Source organism: Psammomys obesus, unplaced genomic scaffold (assembly GCF_907164565.1).
Source record: "Psammomys obesus unplaced genomic scaffold, mPsaObe1.curated_primary_1811, whole genome shotgun sequence".
In the NCBI taxonomy this organism is placed as follows: domain Eukaryota; kingdom Metazoa; phylum Chordata; class Mammalia; order Rodentia; family Muridae; genus Psammomys; species Psammomys obesus.
In genome coordinates, this window is record NW_026596095.1 from 11030635 (window position 1) to 11055817 (window position 25183).

The following is a 25183-nucleotide window of genomic DNA, read 5'->3' on the forward strand; positions in this document are numbered from 1 at the left end:
GTCACTACCACTCGAGGAAGTAACTGTATCAAGCGTTGCAGTATTTGAAGGTTGAGAGCCACTGCTTTAAGAGGCACGCCCTCCCTTAGCTTTTTATTGCTTTGATAAAATGTAATGACCAAAAGCAATTCTGGGAAGAAAGGGTTTATTTCAGCCTACACTTCCAAGCATCTGCCCATCACTGAGGGAAGTCAGGCCAGGGCCTCACGGCAGGAACATATCAGTTCCTGTTGATGCAGAGGACCTTGGTGCTTGCATCTCCAAAATGCTGGGGTCTCATTACTGCTGCCGGGCTGGATTTTCACAAGTAGGTTCTCCTGGGCTCTCCTCAAGGACTCTGGCCCTCTCACATGGTGCTGAACCTCAACCTTTCTCCATAACTCCTTTAGTCCTGGGGCTTCAACTTCAGTGTCCTTGATCAGTGTCCTTTCCTGGCCTCTTCTTGTGCCAGACCCCATTTGCTCTTCATGATTCCTTCATGCCTTCAAAACCAGTGGCACCTGAGAACCTTTTACATATCATCAAGTTCGGCTACCAGCACAGGATACAGCCATGGTTTCCTCTGGACCACAATCTTCATGTGCTGACCCCGAGGAAGATCTCCCCAGAAGATTCTGCCTCAGTGATACCAGGTTCTTCTTAATCACAGCTGGTTCTCTGGCCCCAGCTGACCAGCACCCATTTTCAAAGCAAAGCAAAGTGGTTCTGGTCTCTTGTTAATTACAGCCAGTTTTTCAGCTCCAGCTCATACCATGGGTTCTTAACATGGAAGTATCACCCAGATGGTTCTGGTAGAGTCTTTGCTTTCCTCTGAAACTTCACAAGGTAGGCCTCCATTGTCTTCTAAGCTCCATTGTCTTCTAAGTTCTAACAGACTAATCCACTGATCTCTGATTATTCAAGGACTTTTTCAACCTTAAATTCAAATGCTGTAACAATCCTCCAAGAAACACAAGGTCAGGTCTATGATCCTCATTCCCTATAACATGCTATCAATTCATGTCTTAGTTAGGTATTCTATTGCTGTAATAAAACACGATGACTAAAAGCAACTTGGGGAGGAAAGAGTTTATTTTGTCTTACACCTTGTAGTCATTCACCCAGGGAAGTCAGAGCAAAAACTTGGAGGCAGGAACCTGGAGGTAGGGACTGGTGCAGAAACCATGGAGGAGTGCCACTTTCCTGGCTTGCTTCTCGGCGGTTTGCTCAGCCTAATTTCTGATAGAATTCAGGAACATCTGCCTAGGAGTGCACCGTGCCCGGTGAGCTTGGTGCTCCCACATCAATCACCAATCAAGAAACACAGGGCAGTCTGGTGGGGTAATTTTCTCAGCCGAGGTTCCCTCTTCTAAAAGGACTCTGTGGAGCTGATGTTAAGCCAGCCAGCATATGCACGTTCTGCTTACACCCAGTGTGCTGGAAGCAGTGATAAAAGTTGCCCAGAATATTTCTGATCTTTTTGCCAGTTTCCAAATGACTGACTGAGGAGGCAACTAAGTTTCACAGGTCCCACCTTCTCTCTGGTTATTTCTACCTGATTCTTACTCACCTGGCCAAGTCAGGCTCAGAATGCAAATAATTTATTGAAGGCATAAATTATCCGAATGATGCTTGCTCTATCCATTTTTCTTTTATATTATTTTTCAAGGTTTTTATATGAGATAGAGGTGTTTTTAAATTGGTGCATGGATCATGTAAGTTAACGCATTGAAGTCAAAATTTATTCCATTAAGTCTCTCATTGGGGACTGAAGAGACGGCTCAGGGGTTAAGAGCACTTGCTGTTCTTGCTGTAGACTGGAGTTTAGTACCCAGCACTAAAACTAGAGGTGTTGGTTTTATACTCGTCTTAAACTTTGTGTTTGTAAAAAAAAAAAAAAAAAAAAAAAAAAAAAAAAGTCCTCAAGTAATATTTATGTCACTTTCTGAGAGATAATTTGTGGCCATAATATATATATATATAAAAATATATAACTCATAAGCATGTATTCTTGCTTTGTGTATGGTAAATGAATGTGTCTGTCATGTGCTCAGTAGGCATCAGAGCTGATAAAAGTGTCCCTGAGCCACGCTCTTTTCTCTCCCACAGGTGTGGGCATGGCCCCCCAGAGCCAGGGCCCCCCTGGCCCTCAATCAGCGGGCGTCTTCCAGGGGCCTCCACAACCTGCACAGCCATCTATCCTGCAGCCAGGACCTCCGGTTCCGCCACCACCCCCCTCCACCCTGAACGGCCCTGGTGCCCCTCCTATGTCTGCACCAACTCACAGGCAGGATGGGCTTCCTGGGCCTACTCCTCTGAATGCCCAGTATCAGCCCTCACCTCCACCAGGCCAGACCCTGGGTGCTGGCTACCCTCCACAGCAGGGTAAGGCAGACAGGGTGAGGCCAAGGTGTGGGTCACCTGGGGATGCTGTGTCCTGAGCTGGAAATCAGGCTTGTTTCTGTGTCAGCTGTGAAGAGCCAGCCGTCTCTGGATAGTGTCAGAAGAGGAAGTATAGGAACTCATTTTTAGTCTTCCACTTTATTTAACAAAACGAACTTTTCAGCATGCTTGATTCAACAAAGTGATATTGTCAGTGAGTGTTCCACCTGGTTGTGGAGATGGTCATTTTTTTCTTTTCTTTTCTTTTTTTTTTTTTCTTCAAGCACCCAGCTATGGACCTCAGATGGGAGGTGCACAGATGTCTTACCCAGGAGGCTTCCCTGGAGGTCCTGCACAGATGGCCGGGCCACCACCACAGCTCCAGAGGAAGCTGGATCCTGACTCCATCCCCAGCCCCGTAAGTCCTCCTTCCTTTCCCACACAGAAGCTCTTCCATTTGTTAGCTCCGAGTCCTCTCAGGCCTGTAGACATTCTGGGACATTGGCCACAGGAGAAGGCTTCTGTTCACACCTGTGCTTCTGGTGGAGGCCTTCTGGGGTTCAGAGGATGCTGAGGGCTTAGAGGGAGGACTCTGCCTTCTGATCAGGGAAACTGTAAGCCACATTGAAAAGGGGACAGATACAAAGAAGGATGAAGAATTTTTGGCTTTTTAAAAAATATAATTCTATAAACTTGAAGATTTGTGACAGTTAGCAAATGTTTATAACAAGCTTTATAATACATTAAGAATTCAGCTTTAGCAGCTCTTAGTATCTTTGTTATTATGTTTATGGATTAGCGTTTCTTATGGCTTGACTATGAAAGACCCACACAAATGCTTTGTTCCTAGTCAGGTGCCATTTTGGAAGTGTCTGAAGACTTGAGGAGATATACCTACCTGGAGGAATCCAGTCTTTGGGGACAAAATCCAGTATTTTGTTCCTGGCCTATGGTGGTTTGAAGGAAAATGTCCCCTTAGGGTTATGTGTTGGATACTTGCTCCCCAGCTGGTGGTACTGTTTGGGGAGGCTTAGAAGGTGTGGCCTTTTTGAAGAAGGGTGTCACTGGGAGTGAGCTCAGCCAGCGCACGTCCTTTCCTACTGCCAGTTTGCCCTGTCTGATTCACTTTCAGCTTCCTGCTCCTACCATGATGCCTGCCACATTCTGCCCCAGTATTTCTGCTTTTATGGACTCCAATTCTCTGCAGCCATAAGCCAAAACAAACTCTTAGTTCCACAAATTGCCTTGGCCGTGATGTTTTATCACAGCAACAGAAAAGGAATTAACACCTGGCCCCTTTCTCTCGTGCTCTCTGCTCGCTGTCTGCTGTGAGGCGTACGAACACAAACACAAAAACTGCTCACGCATGCCACATGCACCTCCGCCATGAGGCTCTGCCCAAGTGCATGTGTGGCAGCAACCGTGGACTGAGTCCTCTGAAACAACCGAAATAAACATTTTTATTTTCTGTTAAGTTATTTAATGCCACAAAATATCTTTAACTAAAACAGAATTGTCTTATTTGGGTTAAAAAGTTTTTTTACAGGGAACTTATTTTGAATCTCTATGTCAGTGGTTCTCAACTTTCCTAATGCTGCTTCCCTTAAGACAGTTCCTCGTGTTGTGGTGGCCCCCAACCATAAAATTATTTTTGTTGCTGCTTCATAACAGTAATTTCGCTGTTGTGAATTGTAATGTAAATATCTGTGTTTTCTGATGGTCTTAGTTCTTTGAAAGAGTCATTCCAGTCCCAAAGGGGTCACAACCCACAGACTGGGAAACACTGCTCACTGCTCCATGTGAGGATTTTTTTTTTTTTAAAGATAATCTTCCCCAACTTTCATTCTCACCAGGTCTATTCCTGTTACAATCATAGGTACTTTAAATATCCTTGTGGAAAAATGGTCCTGTTCTCTGGCCTCCTGGTTTTTCACCTTCCCCTAATTTTCCAGGTCTTACCACAGACCTGGTCATTACCAAATACTGTGCACTTACAGTTGAAAGCATTGTGTTTTTATCTATTGCCTCCTACCTTTGTCGCTTATTTCCTTCAAAACCCAAACTGCAACAGCCACTCTCTCCACTGGTACTTCCATGCCGTGACTTACATGCCTTCGTCTCTTAACCATGTGTTTGTGTTTACAGGTGAATTTGTATGTGCCTTTGTGTTTGTGCCTTTGTGCTTCTGTGTTTTATCAAAGCATGCCTGTGTGTGTTTGTGAATGTATACGTCTCTATGTGTGCATTTGTGTGTTTGTGTGTGTTGTATACAAGTATTTGTGTATGTGTGTTTATCTTTGTCTCTGTGGGTACATGTTTTGTGTTTGTGTATGTGTACAAGTTTATATGTGTGTTTTTGTGTTGAGTGTGTATGTATACAAGTTTATATGTGTGTGTGTTCATGCTGAGTATATATGTGAGTTAGTGTTTTTGTGGGCCTGTGTGCATGTATGTATATGTGTATGTATGTTTTTTTCTGTGTGTATACATGTATTTGTGTGTGCATGAATGTGCCTATGTGTGTTTGAGTATATATGTGTGCTTACGTGCGTGTAGGACAGTGTTCTCAACCTTCCTAATGCTGTGACCCTTTGATATAGTTGTAGTGACCCCACCCATAAAATTATTTTCATTGCTACTTCATAACTACAGTTTTGCTAGTGTTGCAAATTGTAATGTAAATATCAGATATGCAGGATATCTGATATATATATATATATATATATATATATATATATATATATATATGAAAGGGTTGTTTGGCCACCGTATGGGTCATGACCCACTAGTGTAGGGGGTTGTATATATTTGTAGGTGTGTATGTGTATGGTGTGTATATATATATATGTGTGTGTGTATGTGTATGTGTGTTTGTATATACATACATATGTGTATGTGTGGTCTATGCTGTCGTTTTCTCTGTATGTGGTTATGTGTGGGTCCGTGTATATGTTTGTATGTTTAAGTATAAATGTATATGAGTATCTATGTGTAAATGTGTGTGGTATGTGCATATATACATGTGTGTATTTGTGTGGTATATTTTGTATGCTCATATGTGTGTATGTGTATGTATGTGAGTATAGGTTCTTTTTATTGCCTGACCCTCCCTCAGTATTAGGGAGCCCCAAGTTGTTAAAGTTATTTTTATAAAACTGTGTTCTTCTTTTCAGTCTCTCTTAAACATAGCTATCACACAAATAATTGATACTATTTTATATTTGTTTAATAATAAGCTTTACAGCACAATAACTGAGCAGTTACTACTCTATTCTTACCCCTTTAAGCTAGTTTGACTTCCTCCTAGTGTGCATCTCAGAGATACTTGCACTTTGTAGCTTTTCTTGCTCCAACTCCTGTTCTGATATCTCTTGGACTTCTCTTGTCACTGATTTCCCTGCTTCCTCCTTTAACTCCTCCTCCCCTGACTGGCAGGAAGTTCAGCCCTATTCTCTCCTCTACTTAGTGATTGGCTGTAAGTTGCTTTATTGGCATACAAGAGGACAGTTGGGGAAAGTGTTTACACAACATCGAGACAAGAGATTCTAAGAACAAGGATTGCAATCAGATGTGGGGGGAGGGGTATGGAAATCAGCCTTTGAATTACACAATAACCTTATGCCTACACCAAGGCTTAATCTTTGGAAAGACCTTTTCTTCAAGAACATTAGTCTCTAGGTTAACATTATTCAAAGTATATTGAATAATACAACATACAATATAAGTACAAGAACAGGGAGCTGATATCAAGTGAGCAGTTCTTAGGAATTCTTGTTCTCTGGCCTCCATTCGGTCTTCATTCTCATAGCTTCCAGCAAAAAGAGTAGGTCCTCATTAAGGCCTCTTCCCTGAAATCCAGACCCAGCTTCTTACCTGAAAAGCCTCAGACTCATCATGGACTCTCTTATACTTCCTGCAGGCCTATGATTAGGTCTAGTCCTGTTCATCTTCTCTCCCTGGTGCAAGCCTTCACCAGCCTGAGGGTCTGGCAGCTTCCTAACTGGCTGTGTACTCTCTGCACACTAGCCCAGGCTGTCCATCCAGTCCTAAGTCAGATCAGGTATTGGCTCAGAACAAAGCTTGTCAGCACTCTTACAGCTCACAGTCCAAGTTTAAGCTTAGGCTACCTCATGTGATGCTTAGTTTTTGGCCACTCTTGCCTCTAGCTCCCCTCACAACAAATGCACACAAATTCTAGATGCCTCTGACTTGGTCCCTTCCTGCCTTGCACCCCTGCTTTAGTTTTGCTAGCTCTTCAAACATGCCTCATATGTGCCTCAGCTTGACTGATGACATTTCTATTGCCTGTGTGCATGCTCCTTTCCTAGGCAGATGCAAGGCCTGACTCATTTTTTTTTTTTTTAAATGTCACCCAGTATCCCTGGAGCTCCGTCCATGTCTCTTCCTGTCCACAGCATCTAAATGCCTAGCAGGAAGCATGTCATCTGTAAAGTAATTTATCTTCCAGCGTTCTTCTACACTTGAACGTCTGCTTTACGGGGCAAGGATCTAGTCCGTCCAGTTCTGTCTCCAGCATGTAAGAAAGCCTGCTGCTCCTGCTGAGCGTTGGTTGAGCGTTAATGAGAAGCAGCAGCAGCTGTGAGTGTACGTGTGTGCAAATCAGCCCAATGTTTTTTTATCTTGAAGTAAAGACATAGCAGTGCCAGATGGAGCCTGTTTGTTTTTCTAACATGAAAACAACTTTTTTTTTTTTTTAATGAAATAAACTCTTTCTTCTAGAAAGAAAGATTCTATACTCTACTCCTGAGTGAGGCCCTTAATACAGCATTCCTTTGACTGGTGGTTTTTGCTGTGTTTTGACGTGATGGAAACACCATCCCTGAAGCCCTCGCTCACCCTCTTCTGCATCCATAGGGGAGTTGTGTCCTTCCTCTTTTCCTTCCACCACCAGCAGTTCGAACAGTCCCTTCGTCTGTGACCGCACCTCTTAACTTGATTCTCCTCCTCATATACCTCAAGAGCAGCACTTCCTCAGTGTTCTTTCCCGATTATGTTTCATGGTTCCACAGCACCCCTGGAAATGACTCCAGTGGCACATCTGAGAGGGGAGGGGGATCTGTGTCCCCCGAGGGAGCTTGGACACCCTCTCATCACATGCCACTGTGATACATCTCAGCGCACCCATGGGAGTCACAGCTGAGTCCCTGTTGGAGTTTTTGCTTACTGTCATTTCTAATGCTGTTTTTCAAGAGCATGCGTTTGGGGTAAATCAAAAGCTGTTTTTAACACGGCTGGAGCGGCTTGATGTTTCTTACTCTTTTCTATGTGTTGTTCTGACAAGATGTGGATTTAATTAATAATGACTAATTACAACATTGTTTCTTTGGGGGCAGAGCTTTGCAAATTGGAAATGGATAGTTTGGAATAGGAATTTTTGGGACTGTGGTCTCCTGATTAGTGACTGTGTAGGTTCAGTGTATTAGGCATATGACTATGTCATGATAGTGTTCATCTTAGACTTCGTTGGTTAAAATGATTATGCTAAATGTTAATGTTTAATAATGTAAAAGCTACTCTTATTTTGAGTAACCTGATTAGCTTTGTGGTTGAATCCAGGGTATAACTACAATGTTTTGACGTTTCTGTGCACTTCTTGTTCATGGGAGCATCTTGTCTGTGTCTTGGTAGTGATGTCTGGAACACCTCCTCTATCTTTGTGTTTGTAACTACTCAAACTCTGAGGAAGCCAGACGGCAGGCAGATAACAGGATTAAATTCAGACTAGGTTGGTTGCCAGTATTCTTAGAACCCATGATGCCAGCACCATCTGCTCTGGAGACTGGAGCAGAAGAGAATACTTCAGAGTTGGTCCAAAGTCAGCGTTCATATTAGCAATGGAAAACTGTATCTGTTTATTCTTATCCCAGCCTAGATACTTCTTATCACTGCGTTCTTTGGTTTTATCTGGTTTTTGTTTTCTTTGATCTCTTCTCCCACCTCTTTTCTGTAGAAAGTGTGAAACTGGAGTGGAAAAGGAGGAAACAGGAAGTCAGTCCCTAGGATTACTTCCTGTTTCTGTAACTTCATTCTATTCAGTTTTGCTCACAATTTTTAACCCTGGACAGTTATAACAAAAAGAAAAAAAATCCGTTGTAATCTTCATCTGCAAATATTATTAGCATAGAAATGTTTGTAAGTTAGATGGGGACATTTGGGGACCCTTGCTCCTGATGATTTCTAAACAGTAGACACCCTCACCCCAAGATAGTGTCTGTTCTCTGCTGTGGGGGAGGGAGGACTTGAAAAGCAAGCTGAGAAAGAAGATGGATTCTGAGTAGAAGGTAGGCATCTTTAGCATGGAACTTGTATACCATTTCTTTTCTAATTAAAGATTTTTAGAGTTTTAATTACAAAAAGTATTTTTTAAAAGTTTCAAATTTCTTTCTAAAGTATTTTTCAAATGCTCATCCATAGTTATAATAAATGAGATAAAATGTAGTTAAGTGAAGTAAGAGTCTCTGAAGGGTTAGGGTCTGAGCTAAGAGTATTACAGAATAGAATTTGGAAAATTGGTAAATATTGATCTAAAATTATGAAATTAAGCGAAGGTGAAACTGAAGGCATGGCAGATTGATTTACCTGAAAAGAAATAAAAAGGATTTTTAAAGACCCCCTCTCTTTTCCCCATTTCTCCTTCCCCCTTCTCTCTTCCTTTCCATCCTCTCCCCTTTTCTCCCCTACCTCCCCCTTCTTTAGAGAAGGAAGAGGGAACAAGAACAAGTCGCTGTCCCTTTTAGCTGTGTGTCAGGAAGAGCTGTAACTTTGTTTAATTCAGTCTTAACATCTTCTTTGTCAGATTCAAGTGATCGAGAATGACAGGGCCACCCGAGGCGGACAAGTCTACACTACCAACAGCAGAGGCCAGGTGCCTCCCCTGGTCACCACACAGTGTGTGATTCAAGACCAAGGTATTTATTTTTAGTGACTTCTGTGGTTGTTATATTTTGTTTTAAAATTTCTTACTGTTTCAAAAACAAAATACCCTGACCCCATTCATCAATACTGTAATTGACAGGCAGCCTCATTAGAGCAGAGAATAGACCAATTCCCTATTAGTCCCTAAAGACCCAGAAGGTGCTGTCAACAGTATTCTCTGCTGTAGCAGTCCAGAGAACTTCAAGTGGTCTACAATACAGTGTATCTGTTTAAAACAATTTCAAATTCTGATTTATAGTTTAAGGTAATTCTGATTTATAGTTTAAGGTAATTCATCCCCTGCTTGGGTTGAATTTGGGCAGCATGCTGGGCATGGTGAGCTGAATAGAGAGGCTAAGCTCTTGTCAATCAGCTCACCTGTTGTGGCCTGGGGATACAGTTTTCAGCAGGTCCCCTAACATTCTGCTTTTTGCTCCTCACCTTAAGTGGAATAAGCGGGAACTGATCCCCGCCCCTCCTGACACAGCCAGTGCCCTCTCTCATTTTTAAACTTTTTTAATTTATTACAATCAATTCACTATGTATCCCCTCCTCCCCTCCCAATTCCACCCTCTCTTCCTCTTCTCCTCCCAGGCCCCTTCCCAAGTCCACTGATAGGGGACGTCCTCCTCCCCTTCCATCTGACCCTAGCCTATCAGCTCTCATCAGGACTGACTACATTGTCTTCCTCTGTGGCTTGGCAGGCTGCTCCCCCCTCAGAGGGAGGTGATCAAAGAGCCAGACACTGAGTTCATGTCAGAGACAGTCCCTGTTCCCCTTAAGCTGCCATGGGCTATATTTGTGCAGGGATTCTAGGTTATCTCCATGCATGGTCCTTGGTTGGAGTATCAGTCTCAGAAAAGACCCCTGGGCCCGGATATTTTGGTTCTGTTGCTCTCCTTGTGGAGCTCCTGATCCCTCCAGGTCTTTCTATCTCCCCCTTCTTTCATAAGATTCCCTGCACTCTGCCCAGAGTTTGGCTATGAGTCTCAGCATCTGCGTTAATACCCTGCAGGACAGAGTCTTTCCGAGGCCCTCTGTGGTAGGTTCCTGTCCTGTTCCCTGTTTTCTTCCTCTTCTGATGTCTATCCCATTTGCCTTTCTGAATGAGGATTGAGCATCTTGCCCAGGGTCCTTCTTGCTTAGCTTCTTTAGGTGTACAGATTTTAGTATTCTATATTATATGTCTAATATCCGCTTATAAGTAAGTATATACCATTAAAGAAATGCGCAACATCATCAGGAAAATGCAAATAAAAATGGCCCTGAGATTTCACCTCACAGCATCAGAATGGTTAAGATCAAAAACACAAGTGACAACACATGCTGGAGAGATTGTGGAGAAAGGGGAACCCTCCTCCATTCCTGGTGGAAATGTAAACTTGTGTAACCACTGTGGAAATCAATCTGGCACTTTTTCAGACAGTTAGGAATAGCGCTTCCTCAAGATCCAGCAATACCACTCCTAGGCCTATAGCCAAAATATGCTCAAGTGTACAACAAGGACATTTGCTCAGCCATGTTTGTAACAGCTTTATTTGTAATATCCAGAATCTGGAAACAACCCAGATGTCTCTCAATTGAGGAATAGATACATTTATACAATGGAATGCTACTCAGCAATTAAAAACAAGGAAACCATGAAATTTGCAGGCAAATGGTGGAAACTAGAAAAGATCATCTTGAGTGAGGTAACCCAGAAGCAGAAAGCCCTCTCTCATTTTAATCTGCCCGTTGAGCTGCACGCAGATCCTTTTCCTGTTGTTCCTGTCAAATCAATATGTAACCCGATGGGCTCAGGGCTGCAGGGCAGTGATGGAGCTGTGGCCGGCGTGCATGAGGCCCTGGGTTCGATGCTCAGCACCAAAATCAACACGAAAGAGGCCTGGGGAAGTCAGAACATAGATTTTAGTGGCTGTGTACTCTATGCTGAAAATGTGGTATCACCCTTTATCTCACTCAGAGTAGTCAAGCCATCCAGAACCCAGTCTTCTCCTCCTGTCGTCAGACATTCATTATAAATTAAGTCACTTCACTTACCGCTCTAGACTGATTTTCTTTGTTCCTTATTCTTTACACAATCATCAAAAGTACATAGTGGGGGACTGGAGAGATGGCTCAGAGGGCAAGCACACCGGCTATTCTTCCAAAAGTCCTGAGTTCAATTCCAAGCAACCACACGATGGCTCACAACCATCTATAGTAAATTTGGTACACAGGCACACATGCAGGCAGAATGCTGTATAAAAAAAGTACATAGTGAGTTCATGTTTGTAAAAGTTTATGACGTGCTGTGTGATAGTTTTTTCTACTCTTGTGAATATACAAAAGCAACAGTTTTGTTCCAGACTCTTAGTTCTGCATGAGCATTTTTTACATCCGTCAGTTTTATTTAATGCTTTGAGGAAGTATTGTGGTTTAAGCTATTTGCAGATTTCTTTACGGTCTCCATCTGGATTGCTGAACCAAGTGGTCGCGTTCGTCCAGCAGCACCATAGGGTATAGGTGACCATATGCTTCTTTCTTGATGGACCCCCCTCACTTCTCAGTTAGGGCCCTGGATTCTCACTCATTTGAAAATGTTTTTTACTAGTCTTTCCTTCCTGCCTGCCATCTTCCTTCCTTCATTCCTTCCTTCCTTCCTTCCTTCCTTCCTTCCTTCCTTCCTTCCTTCCTTCCTTCCTTCCCTCCCTTTTACCTTCCTCCCTTTTTGTGTGTATGTATGTGTGCATGCATGTGTATGTCCTGTATGTGTGTGCATGTGTGTGAGTGTGACATTGAGCGCATGTGGAGGTCACAGGACAATTTCTGGGAATTCCTTCCATTTCCTTGGGTCCTGGGGTCTGAACTCTTGCCCTCAGGCTTGGAAGTCCTCGCTCATCTTCCCTTTGGCCACGGTCATTGCTGTAGTGACTTTAGCCTACTTCCATGTGCCAGCTCTGCTCAGAGCTCCTAAAGGTACATAGCCATCTTGGACTCAACGCCCACCTACTGCTGTGTGGCTGTAGCACTCACACCTAATGTAGTGACTGCCCAATACATCCACCAGACTGGACATGCTGTGGCCCAGTTGTGACCTCCACCCACACACCCTTTGAAAACTGGTCCCTTCCTTGTTCCTCGCAGCCTTTCAATTTTCGGTGCTGGCAATTTCACATTGTTCTCCTTCCTCAGACATACCTCATCACTGCAGACATTTGTGTCATTGCATCAACACGTGCACACCATCTTTCTGTCACTCCATGCACCCTCACTATGGGGCTGGTCTGGGCCACTACTGTATTTCCCTTGGCCCCTCCTCATGCGCTTTCCTGGCTCTGGGCCTCCTTTGCAGCCATTCTCCTCACCGCAGCCAGGGAGACCCAAGTCAGGTCATGACACTCCTCTCCGCAAACACGGCAGTGGTGCTCCATTTCATTTGTAAAACCTCAAGGGCTTAATGAGCTTCAAGAATCTGCAGGATCTGGCTTGTACACCCTCCAAGCTCAGCTCAGCAGCTGCACCCCCGTCTAAACATTTCTGCTCTTCCTCTGTTAGGCTTCCTATGTGAATCAGCTTGAGTGAAGTCCTTGTCTCCTTTGTGTCTGCTCAAACACTACCTTTTTGTTGAGGCTGACCCTGCAAGTATTTAAAATTTCAATCGGCCTCCTACTCTCAGGTACTCCTTATCCAAAGAGGCTTCTTTTTCGTAGCATTTGTCATGTTGCAATGGCCAAGATAATAGAGTTATTTTTGTTTCTATAATCCATGACCGCTTGTTACAGTAGCTCAGTAGAGCCACAGTTGAGTGGACTGATCTTGTGTAGATCATCTGCAGGCAAACACCTCTGCTGTGAGTCCGTGCTTGCAGTAGTCCTGCCACGTCCAGAAAATAGCTTTACTTAGATCCTCCCAACCAAATTTTGACTCTTATAATCTTTCTGCCCCTTTTTCTGCAGTGTTCCTGAGCCTTGGGTAGGATTGTTGATAACTTTTCCGCAAAGCAGCCCAAGGAGTACCTTCTGGTACAGTGAAAGCTAGCCAATAGGGAGGAAGCTTCCTGGTTGGTACTAACTTTATTTCTCCACATGTGTAAGCCAAGCATGTGGTATATTGAACAGTGGGATTATACCATCAAGTTCAGGTGGGAAGCCAAGAACAGTGACAATAGGCGCCTTTTTATTTGTCAACCTAAGGCTTTTGGGAGGAATGTTATTTGTGCAGATAACTCCAATTTTTTTATAAGAAAAATTATGAAGCTTTTCCAAGAGAGGTTTTCAATATGGTTTTTCCAAACATCCTTAGTGTTAATTTCCTCTGCCCCATCCCTCTGCGTGCTTAAACTTCTCTCCCCATCATTCCCTTTTCCTTTTCTCATCAGTTGTGTTTTGCTGTCCCGTATCCGTTGAGGTCATTCTTCTCTGTTCCAGTTTGCTTGCTATTACTTTGATAAAAACCGTGACCAAAACCAATCTGGGAATGAAATGGTTTATTTAGTTACACTTCCATAGCACAGTCCATCATGAAGGGAATCTAGAGCAGGAACTCAAGTAGAGTAGGCATGTAGAGGCAGGAACTGAAGCAGAGACTGTGGAGGAAGCTGCTTACTCCACATGGCTTGATCAGCCTGCTTCGTTATAACCACCCAGAATGGCACTACATCCAGTGAACCAGCCTTTCCTGCATCAATCCTTGGTCAAGAAAATGCCCTGTAGCCTTGCCTATAGGCAATCTGATGGAAGCAATAATAATAATAACAATAATAATAATGATATTCTCTCTCCCCACCAGTGGTTACTTTCTAGTTCCCTGGATTCTAACAAGTACTGCCAAGATAAGATAAGAATATAAATCTAAAGTGTCAACCCTAAGATCCATATGAGAGAGAACACATGATGTTTATCTTCATGGATCTGGGTTGCCTCACTCAGTATGTTTTCCAGTTACATCCACTTACTTGCAAATTTCATGAATTCTTTATGGCTGAATGAAATTCTGTTGTGTATAGGTATTGTATTTTCATTATCCATTCAAGAGTTGATGGACATTTAAGTTGTTTCCATGTCCTAGCTATTGTGAATAGAGTAGCTCTGCGTATGGGTGAGTGTGCATCTCCATAGTGGGTATGTGCCCAGGAGTGGAATAGCTGGGTCAAGGAAGTTGCCACAATAATTTCCATAGTAGCTTGTGCCAGTCCAACCAACAGTACCTGAGGGTTCCCCTTTCCCCACACCCTCACCAGAATTTGTGGTTTTATAGTTTCTTCATCTTAGCCATTATGAATTAATTAAGATGAAACATCAAAGTAGTTTTAATTTGCATTTTCATGATGGCTAAGGATGGTGAGTACTTGTATTCCTCAGCAGTTTGTATTTTTTTTCTTCTGAGAAATCTCTATTCAGTTCCATAGCCAAATTTTAACTTGATTGGATTTTTTTTTTGTAGTTTGCTTTTTGAGTTTTTGTATATTATAGACAATACTACTCTGTCGGATGTGTAGCTGGCAAAGATTTTCCCCATTGTATAGGCTGTTTCCTCGTCAGTTGATTAACAGTTTCCTTTGCTGTACAGAAGCTTTTTAATTTCATGAAGCTGCACCTCATCATTGGTCCTATTTTATGCGTGACTGAAGTTCTATTCAGAAAGTCCTTACCTGAGCCTAAATCCTGCAGGGCACTCCCTAGTCTTTGCTCTAGAAGTTACAGAGTTTTGGGAATAATGTTGAGATCTTTGATCCATTGGAAAGTGATTTGTGTTCGGGGTGAGAAAGAAGGGTTCTCCTACCAATTACTATCCAGTATTCCCAACACAATTTCTTAAAGATGCTATCTTTGCGGACAAAAAAAAATTAAAACATTCTAATGAGTGAAATGTTTCTCATGATATGGGTGTTATTTTAGCTCTCCTGTGTGCCATACAATAAAGGCATTTGCTCAGGAAATCTAGTGTGTACTAAAAAGTGATTAGGATGGTTTTAAAGGTAACATTTCTATTACAAGTAGAATTTTAATTTATAAATTCAGTTTACAAACTCAGGAAAAAATTAGTAAATTGAAATTATATTTGACAAGGTCTCGTTTGATAGTATAAAATGGATAGATACTTACATGCCCATGGCAGAGGTAGACATGGGAACAAAAAAGTGGTGTTGGACTGAAGAAATGGCTGCTCTTCCAGAGGACCCAATTGCAGTTCCTAGCACCCATGTTAGGCAGCTCGCAGCAGGCTGTAACTCTGGCTCCTGGAGATCTAGTGTCCTCCTTCCATGGGCACCTGCACACAAGTGCAATACCCCCCCATACCCCATCAGACAGACCCTTCCATAAACAAAACTAAAAATAAACCTTAATAAAAAGAAGTGACTGTGAGCCTAAAACTATATTTTTTTTCACAATTGTTATTTATGTCTCTTTGTTTTGTGTCTTCCACTAACACTGAACACTCTCAAGTCTATATTTGGATTACATTAAAACCCATTTTAGGTAGGCTGGAGACATGGGTCAGAGGTTAACAGCACTGGCTGCTCTTCCAGAGGCCCTGACTTCAATTCCCAACATCCATACAATACCTCATAACTGTCTATTATAAGACCTGGTGCCCTCTTCTGGCCAGCAGGCATACATGCAGGCAGAACATTGTATACAAAATAAATAAATAGTCTTAAGAAACATAAAATCCAGTTTACAGAAAATAATAATAGTAATAAAACATTTCTAGAAAAATCCAGTAGCCTTATGTATGTCCCTGAGATGTAGATTGCAGAATTTTACAATATTACATGTTTTTAGAAATAAAGAAAGAGATTATAGCTAAGAATGAATTGTGTAGATAAACTGTACTCTTGTTCAGGTATCTTAGGCCCGATACGTGTTCTAACCAAGTTTTGTGTGTGTGACTTTGAATGATTCAGGCCACTCGAGCCCCCGGTACATTCGCTGCACCGCATACTGCTTTCCGTGCACGTCAGACATGGCCAAGCAGGCTCAAATCCCACTGGCTGCTGTCATCAAACCCTTCGCCGACATTCCACCAAATGAGGTAAGGATGATGAAAGACGGAGATTCAGTAATTTACCTACCCCAAAGTTTGTCTTGTCAGGTTTTCTTTTTAATTATACATTATTGCAGATTCTGCAATATTGGAATGAACTTCTATGATTTTACAAAAAAAGCTAGTCATTCAATTTTTTTGTAAATCAGAATCTAATAAGCAATATTATTTCGTGCCCTGGGTTTTGACCCACCTTAACAATGCACACAAAAAGTGTGCATTGCCTCGAGAATTTTGTGTAGTGACATTGAGGTGCTATATTTGGGAAAAGTCCTTGATCTTAATTCATCTGCTTTGATAATTACTGTGCCAAAATGCTCGTAAACAAAATATTAGAAACACAAGGTAGACAAACCTATATGCATTTGTTTGTAGGGATATACCCAATATATAGTTTAATATTAAAAGATAGAAAAGTGGTTCGTATTTAAAATCTACGGTTACAGGTTGCTGTTAGTATTGATCAAGTATTAGGTTGCTGAAGTATTTTGATCATGATATGCCGACTGACAGAATTCTGTTCCTCACTGCAAGCAATCCTTTGATAACGGTCCTTGGTGACAGCTACTCAAATGCCCAGGGAGAGATGGCCTGTAGCCGAGGCCGCAGCGTGACTAATAACAGAGGTGCAGGCGCTATGCCGAGCCACTGAACTCCTTTGGTTGTGCTGGAAATTAGAGTTCCCATTACCCGCTCGAGCGACCCTCAGTCTTGGGTCTTGGGGCCCTTAGAGGGTGGAGGGTAGCACTCACCTGAGGGAAGGAGGAAAGATGGCACTGTGGTCTTCATCTGCTGCAGGATCTCTTTAGTTTAGGATGAGCTGAACTGAGTACAGTGGGTCGGAGGGAGCCTGGCAACCACAAATCCTATGCTCAGTGCGCAGCTCAGGAAGCACAGTAAGCAATCGTGGTCTCTTCTATCTCAGGCTTTAACGCTTTGTTTAAAATTATTTTTACGTTCACGAGTGTTTGGTCTGCGTGTCGATACTCGCAGAGGTCAGAAGACGGTTTAGATATCCTGGGATAAAAGTCACAGAGGTTATGTGCTGCTGTATGTGTTGGGAATAGAACCCTGGTCCTCTGCAAGAGTAGTTAGTGCTCTTAACCACTGAGCCATCTCTCCAGCCCCCGTCGAAATTGTATAAAAAAAAATCAAAATACTTAAGGAGGATAGAATAGGCCAACTGACAAAGAGATCCTGCTGTGCAAAAACGTGTGCAGCTTAATTACACTGTGCTGTAGCTGTTTCCAACAATTTACGGAAGGGAGGGAAGAGAAGGGAAAAATGTCATTATATTATAATGTCAAAAAAAAAAACCCTTTTAAATGTCAAACACACAGAAAATCTAAAATAATTTCATGCCATCATCTAAATATTATTAATGTTTGTGTTTTGTCACATATCTATCCTCTCTTTATTTTTTGGAAGCATCTTGGGTTCGTTGTAGAGGCGGATACACTTCACTCACACACACATTAACTAATGTCCAGTACCCGCTTCCTGAGGCGGAATTCGTTTATGACTGTGCAGCCTTTTGTGGTCTGGTGATCAAACCCGAGGTCTCATGCTTAAGAAATGCTTATCCTAAGGTCAATGTTGATTATGTTTTAGCAAATCTGTCTACCTGTGTAACCTCCATGCCCGTCACAGCTACTCTAGAGAAGTACCCCGCGCTCCTCAGCCATCCCCACCCTTCACACAGCCCCACTTCAGTGCCCATCGCTCTGATTTTTTCTATGACAGATTTGTAGTGCTCTTCTGGTGCCTTATATGGCTAAAATTACAGAGGACAGAAACCTTCCTGTGAAAGTGTTCTCTCTCTCTCTCTCTCTCTCTCTCTCTCTCTCTCCCTCTCCCTCTTCCTCTCTCCCCACAGTGTGTTTCATGGATCAATAGCCTTTCTTTTTATTTCTGAATAGTTTTTCACTGGACAGATATGCCAGTCTGCTTATGTAGTATTTTATTGGTAGACATCCAGGCTCTTTCTACCTCATTAATAAAACTGCTGTGAGCCTGTTGTCTGAGTTTTTCCATCAACTTTTGTTATGCTCACTTTTGCTAAGCAAATATCCACAAATACATCGCAGCCTTCTAAGGTACGTACTCTTTGGTTTTATAAGAAACTCACAGACCGTTTTCCAAAGAGGTTTCATCATTTTGCTCTCCTTGCATTAGCATGCCAGGTGCTCTGCATCCGCCCTAGGGCTTGATGAAGCTTTAAGGTCTGCAGCCATGATGGGTCTGTGGTAGACTCTATGAGATATTGTGATTTGAGCAAATCTTAATTCCGGCATTACACGCTGACTACTGTGTCCTCATACACACGATTCGTCATTAACAAACATTAATATTTGTTATATTATGGGTGGTTTTCTTTTTCAGAGAATTAACCCTCCTTTCCTGGGGCCCATTCCTCTTTGCTCCCCCTTTCGCTAGGGACAAACACAAATACACTTGATATTTATCCTTACCTTATGACAATATGTAGCATTACCCTTCACTTAATTGAGATGATGACGTTTGAATTCACAAATTCACAGTGAAAAATCAGCCCCTTCCCTTGCTGCTATCCCATCACCCCTTTACAGACAACCCTTACCTTTTACCAGGGTATATGCGTTCATCCTATAACAAAATCAGTGTGTAAATTACTATATTAATGCTAGCACAGCTGTGGCACTGATCCCATTCTGCTGCTGACAGAGCTGTATCGACTTTAACAGCAGGGAGACAGACATATAGTAAGAGAAACATCGTTACCACTGCGTGCCAGGCTCACACTCATTTCAAAAGCACGGAGCTTTTGTAGCATGAATCCTAAAGTTAATTGGCTGTGTTCTCATAAATGTGCCGGGAAGAACTGTGGCTTTCCCCCTCCCTGGGGTGGGATTGCTGCAGACGTACTAACTCTGCCTTGCCTTTGCCATCTGTAACTTTCACAATCAGGAGAAGATGAGTTTATATCTTAAAAGCTACCCTCAGAAAATGCAAAATAAGAAAATACTGTAGACAGCAGCTCTGTTGTATATCAAAATCGTGGATGTGGGATTTGGGCTGTCCCTGACTGTCCTTGGTGGATATTCTGTGTCCAGTGCAATGAATTTCCCTGATTTCTTTTTTTCTTTCTTTTCTCGCTCTTTTTTTTTTTTTTATTATTTTGTCTGTTTGGTTTTTTGAGACTGGGTTTCTCTGTGTAGCTTTAGCTATCCTGGACTCACTTTGTAGACCAGGTTAGCCTCGAACTCACAGAGATCTGCCTGCCTCATCCTCCCCAAGTGCTGGGATTACAGGCATGCACCACCGCACCAAACTTAAATTTGTCTGATTTTTAATTGTACAGGAGCAAGAATTACTTAGTTTTCTCCTGAGAAAGCCAAATTGTGTAAAATATTCTTGGAAGGGGGTTGGAGCTCAGTCAGGAAGGTGCCAACTTTATTGGCAGTTTTGAGCCCCACTGATGCTCAGTCCACAAATAAAAGCCGAGCATGGCAGCACATACTTGTTGCTCTAGCATGGTCCTAGGGGACTGATGGACAGCCAGTCTAGCTGAAGTAGTGAGAGGTTCGGTAAGAGACCCTGTCTCAAAAAAACCACAATAATACAATAAAACACAAAAGCAGCTTTGCCCTTCATTTTCAACTACCTAGCTATAATCACTGAGTTTGGAATTGTAACCTGAGCCAGTAGATAAATGATAGTAGTGAGATAGGGTCCCCCCAAATAAGCTGACAGCAGTGGAGAAAGACACCCAACACATGAGCTCTACTCATGTACAGACAAATGCATACACTCCCATACACATACCTATACCGTATATAGGCATGTACTCACCTAGAGAGAGACACACATATGCTTGGAGCAGAATAAAACTCCACAGCGGTTTGCTGATGACACTTGACTCCTTAGCTATTTTCTTAAATGTTTATTGCAATAGTTTTTTTGCTGTTGTTTTGAAACTAAGGGTCTCATGTAGGTTGGCTCCCATGTTGCTATGTAGTCAAGGATGACCTTGAACTTCTGATCCTCCTGTCTCCACCTCCTAAGGGAGGAATGTGGGATCGGGCTGGAACCCAGAGTTCCATGCACACTAGGCCAGAACTCTGCCTGCTGAACCACACTTTCAGGCCCCAACTTTCCTGCTATCATCTTGGTATTAATAATGCAATCATTCAGTAATATGGTCCCAAAAATTAAACTTGATATTTAAGGAGACTCTGCAAGTTGTTAGGGTTAAAAACTCTTTCTGCCATTAATCTAAGCCTTCCCCCAAACCATAAAAACATGTCAAGACTAAATCTATGCTTCTCGTGTTTTAAAGTCAATAGTTTTAACCAAATTCTATCTGTCTTCAAGTATGAAATTTCCTTTTTGTGCCACCTTGGGCTCCAGAAAAGTCTCTGAGTTTTCTGAAGCCATAAGCAGGTGAAGGTAGGCCGATTGCTGCTGGCTTCTAAAATCTGAGTTGGGGAGGAGCTGTACTTGAGAATAAAAAAATCCGTTGAGCCTCCAGTGTTTGTAGACAGTGTATACTGAGCAGCTGGGTGTGTTTGACAATGCCGCTGCCTCTGCGCAGCCCCACTTTTTCCTCAGAGCGTCAGAAGGACCACTTCGAATGGACAGATGGTAGAGGCATTGCCCCTTCTATGGCAGTGTCTCCCTGATGAAGACATGCCTGCTTAAACACATTCATTTTTACTTGTGGAAATAGAAGAGACAGAATAGGGATATGAAAGGGATGCTAAAGTTCCAGGGAGTGGTTCTTGGAGGACCCTTGGACATTTAGCTGGATGTGAATGTGGAGAGCCACTGACACGAGAGAGACACTGTTGAAAACCTGTGCTAGCCTGAGTGATTATCCCCGTTCAGAGATGAGGAAACTAAGGCAGAGTTAGGTGTGTGGTAAAGGTCAGCAACTAAGTCAGATACCACATACTCTCTCTTTCCCTTTCCCCCTCTCCCCTCTGCTCTCTCCCTCCCTCCTTCTCCCTCCATCCACTCAGCCCAGACTTCCATACTCAGCTGCTTCTCACAGAAACCCCAGGTTTAACACGCTCAAAAGAGAACTTCTGATCTCAGTGCCTGGTCATTTTTCTGTGTCCCAATCAGTATTACTATCATTTATCTACTGGCTAAAGTTACAAATCCAAACTTGGTGATCATAGCTAGGTAGTCAAAAATGAAGGACAAAGCTGCTTTTGTGTTTTATTGTATTATTGTGTTTTTTGAGACAGGGTCTCACTATGTAGACTGGGTTGGCCTCGAACTTACAGAGGTCCTCCTGAATTCTGGGATTAAACGTTGTGAACCACCATGTGCAACCTTCAAGGAAATAAGTTTTAAAATACCTTTCTTGGGGCTAGAGAGATGGCTCAATAGATAAGAGCTCTGGCTGCTTTTTCAAATGACCTAGGTTTGATTCCCAACACCAACATGGTGGCTCACAACCATCTATAACTTCAGTTTCAGGACATCCAACATCCACCAGACGTACATCTGGTTCACAGGCCTACATTCGGGCAAAACATTCATACACATCAAACAAAAATAAATAAGAAAGATTAAAACAAAATACCTTTTCTAAGCAAATAGATTATAGGCACACCATCTTTTATATAAATATCATTCAAAATTATTTCCCTCTGTTACAGGTGACGTATTATTTTTGGGTTTTATAAATGTTTGGGATTTTATTTGGAGTGGGCTAACATGATCATTACCACCATACTTTGTAAAACCTTGCTGAGTTATCTCCTGATTTGGCATCTCTCAAAATAATTCATGTGGCACAGCTTTTTAATAGTTGGTCCTGTTGTTTGACAAAACCTTTAAAAGTATGCATTGTGTTAGCAACAGCCTGTAAAAATAAACCTCGCCAGGCACTCATTATCAGAGACAGTTCCTGCCAGCTTTTGCTTTGGAGATATCTGTTGCTTCCAAGGGCAGGGCTGTTTCATCATTGTCTAACATATACTGCTTACCATAAAACCTTAAAACTTAAACTATCCTTTAAGTAGAACACATCTCTACATTCAATAAAATGAACCTTGAAGTGCTTTTCTTTTTTAAATCAAGTTACTGGTCATGTTAAAATTTTTGTTAAATCGTTTTACTTTTGATGCACTACTTTAAAAACCGAGGTAGAAATTCTCTTGATTTCAAGTACTGAAAGGCTGAAGGTCAAAAATAATTTCATTTGGATTCTTTTCCATGAAATTTGAGATCTTTACATTTTGCGCATCCAACTAGTTAGATATGCAATGAGCAATGTGCATTATAAACCAGTGGGCAGAAACTTTTATTTCATCTATGGCTATTTGTGGATGCTTTTCCATCGTAAGTGGATATAATAATAAAGTCATTTGCTTCTTTGTGGCCTTAGAAGTGATGAGCTTTGGTCCATAGTTATACATTATGCTGATCTTATCTTTCTTACTTAATGCTAGGAACTGAACTAGACTTTAAAGTTTGGAGGAATATATCAGCAACTCTTTACCAGGACTTCAGGAAAATTTGCAAATACACATTTTTTTTTCCCCTAATGTGAAAGGTCTACTCTTGTCTGTGGAGCTCACATTTAGGGAACATTTTTGCATGATAAGTGATTTCATAAAGAAGGTTGTCCTACTGATATTATTACTCTTTTAGTCCTTTCCTTGAATGAGTTCATATTCATTATATATAAAGAGATCATTGGAAAGGAAAAAAGTATGATGTCCAGGAGGTGGAAAATGGTTTTAACAGGAAAGGAAAACAGGGCTTATTGTTTTCCCCAGGGAAGGTATTCAAATCCATGTGGTAGGAACTGATCATGATGCATTTGACTTTTCAGCCAGCCTTGCTTGTACGGGGTGACATATTTTGGCAGAGCAGATACTCTGTTTAATAACCAAAGGAGAAACATTCTGTCTCCCTGAGCATAGTTTATGTCAGGATGACCATGTGTGTCTATCCTCCTTTCGGGAAAATTACAACTCGCAAAGTGCGTGTCACCCGCTTCCTCCTTCCTCCCCTTTCTTGTCTCTTTTCTTCTTTTATGATGAAGCTCTACAGGTTCTGGCTGTTTAAGTCTTTAAGGTCCCAGGGCCAGGAATTGATGCTGCTGGAACTCTGGTTGGAAACAGGAGTTCTTCAACCTCCGCTGGGCTGGAAGGAGCTGGCCGAGGTTTTCTTTGATTAGGAACGAAGAAGGGCATTCCTTTTTCTTACTTAATAGCAATGGTTCCTTTTGTTACTGTGAGATTATGAATGAACTTGTAGTGTGAAGCCAGACCTTCCTGCTCCCTGAAGGCCAATTTCACCCAGAATTCATCAGCAGATGAAATAGAGTTCTTTTTGAATAAGTAGGATCTCCTTATGGTTGAATGGATGGCAAAGATCAACTAAACTGCAGAAATGTGGTTAGTTTATAGGTTTTTAGGCATCTAAATTAGTATTTTCAGCATAGCAGCTCATGATTTGATAAATGTTGATAAATTTATAATTGATAAATGTTGCTAATGAAGTTTAAGTTTCTATCAAATATTGGCCATTTTGTTTCGTACTCTAAATGACTCTAGACCTTGTTTGTAGCTTTACTTACCTTTCTACAAAGTCTTTGGATAGAAAAACAACAACAACAACCAAAAAAAAAAAAAAAAAAAAAAAAAAACCACCTCATTTTGGAATCCACTGATGTATTTTTAAAAAGCTCATCCATATTCATAAGAAGAATTAACTCATTCTTTTATTAAAGAGAAAGACTCTAACCAGAAAGAACAGGTAATAAGACAGTTATGAAGAATGCTAAGATGTTTAAGGAATCAGTAAAAATCGACTCCATTCCTCAAATCATAGATTATGGCAGTGGAGTGATAGAAAACCAGGTGAGGGACCAGGGACCAGGAGGTGATTGCAAGCATCTGCTGGGCTTATTGTTGAGACCCTGAACCTCTGTTTCATGGCGGGAACAGTCTGGCTCTTACAGGCTGCAGGACTAGAAGGAAGTTGCCTGTCACTTACCCACTTATCTGCTGGGTATCCATCATGCAATGCCATATGTGCATGTATTTTGTATGTTATTAGAAATTCATGTGGGAAAATATGCAGCTAATTTTACATGTAAGTATCTACTGGATATAAGCTACGAGCTACTGTGAAAGATCGTGGTCCCTCCAGTTCATTGTAGAATTTAAAGGAGACTTACACCTTAAATTATTTTTAAGCAGATGTTTTAAAAACCTCAAATTAACCTTAAAGATATGTGCTATAATATGGTCCAAGATTTACTGCAATATGTTGAATATATTAACCAAGGGAAAATCTTGGCATAGGAAAGTCCATATACTAAAATGGAAATAAGAGCAATCGCTAAAACATTTAGGATACATTTATTGTGTAAAGTTAGTTTGAAACTGAATCTTAATCCCTCTGCATTTTGGGTCACTTCTGTGACCATGCTCTGAACAGGTCTGGCAGCTGAAGAATGTGGTCATACCCTTTACAGAGCTGTGCTGTCATGCTCTGGCAGACTGTGGTAAATCCACATTTGTCAGGGCAAAGTTTGTTTGGATTCTATTTAAGAGTTTAAAAAACAAAATGTACCAAGCTAATTTTCTTAATCACAAAGTTATTCTCTAAAATCTTTTGTTTTTGTTAGATGAAGAATGACCTCGGGGAAAAGAGTTGAAGAGAAATATCTTGCCCTGCTTTAATGTACAGGGAAAGTAAGTTTGTGGTTTACAGCCTGGTGTTTTATGCTGTGTCCACAGACTAAGCCTAGACTAGAGACCAGCTTCCCTGGTGGGCTTCTGAGACAAACCACCTGAGGTCGGCACCTCCTCCTCCTCCTCCTCCTCCTCCTCCTCCTCCTCCCCCCCCC

The 25183-nt window shown here is 41.9% G+C and overlaps 1 protein-coding gene across 1 annotated transcript in view; it reads left to right on the plus strand.

Annotated features, from left to right (window-relative positions):
* Window positions 1-25183, plus strand: part of Sec24d (SEC24 homolog D, COPII coat complex component) — a 95540-nt gene that overhangs the window by 23831 nt on the left and 46526 nt on the right. Inside the window, exons 5-8 of the mRNA XM_055628128.1 lie at window positions 2089-2364; window positions 2646-2779; window positions 9179-9290; window positions 16187-16314. Coding sequence (XP_055484103.1) covers window positions 2089-2364; window positions 2646-2779; window positions 9179-9290; window positions 16187-16314 — 650 coding nt within the window. The remainder of the gene's footprint in view (window positions 1-2088; window positions 2365-2645; window positions 2780-9178; window positions 9291-16186; window positions 16315-25183) is intronic.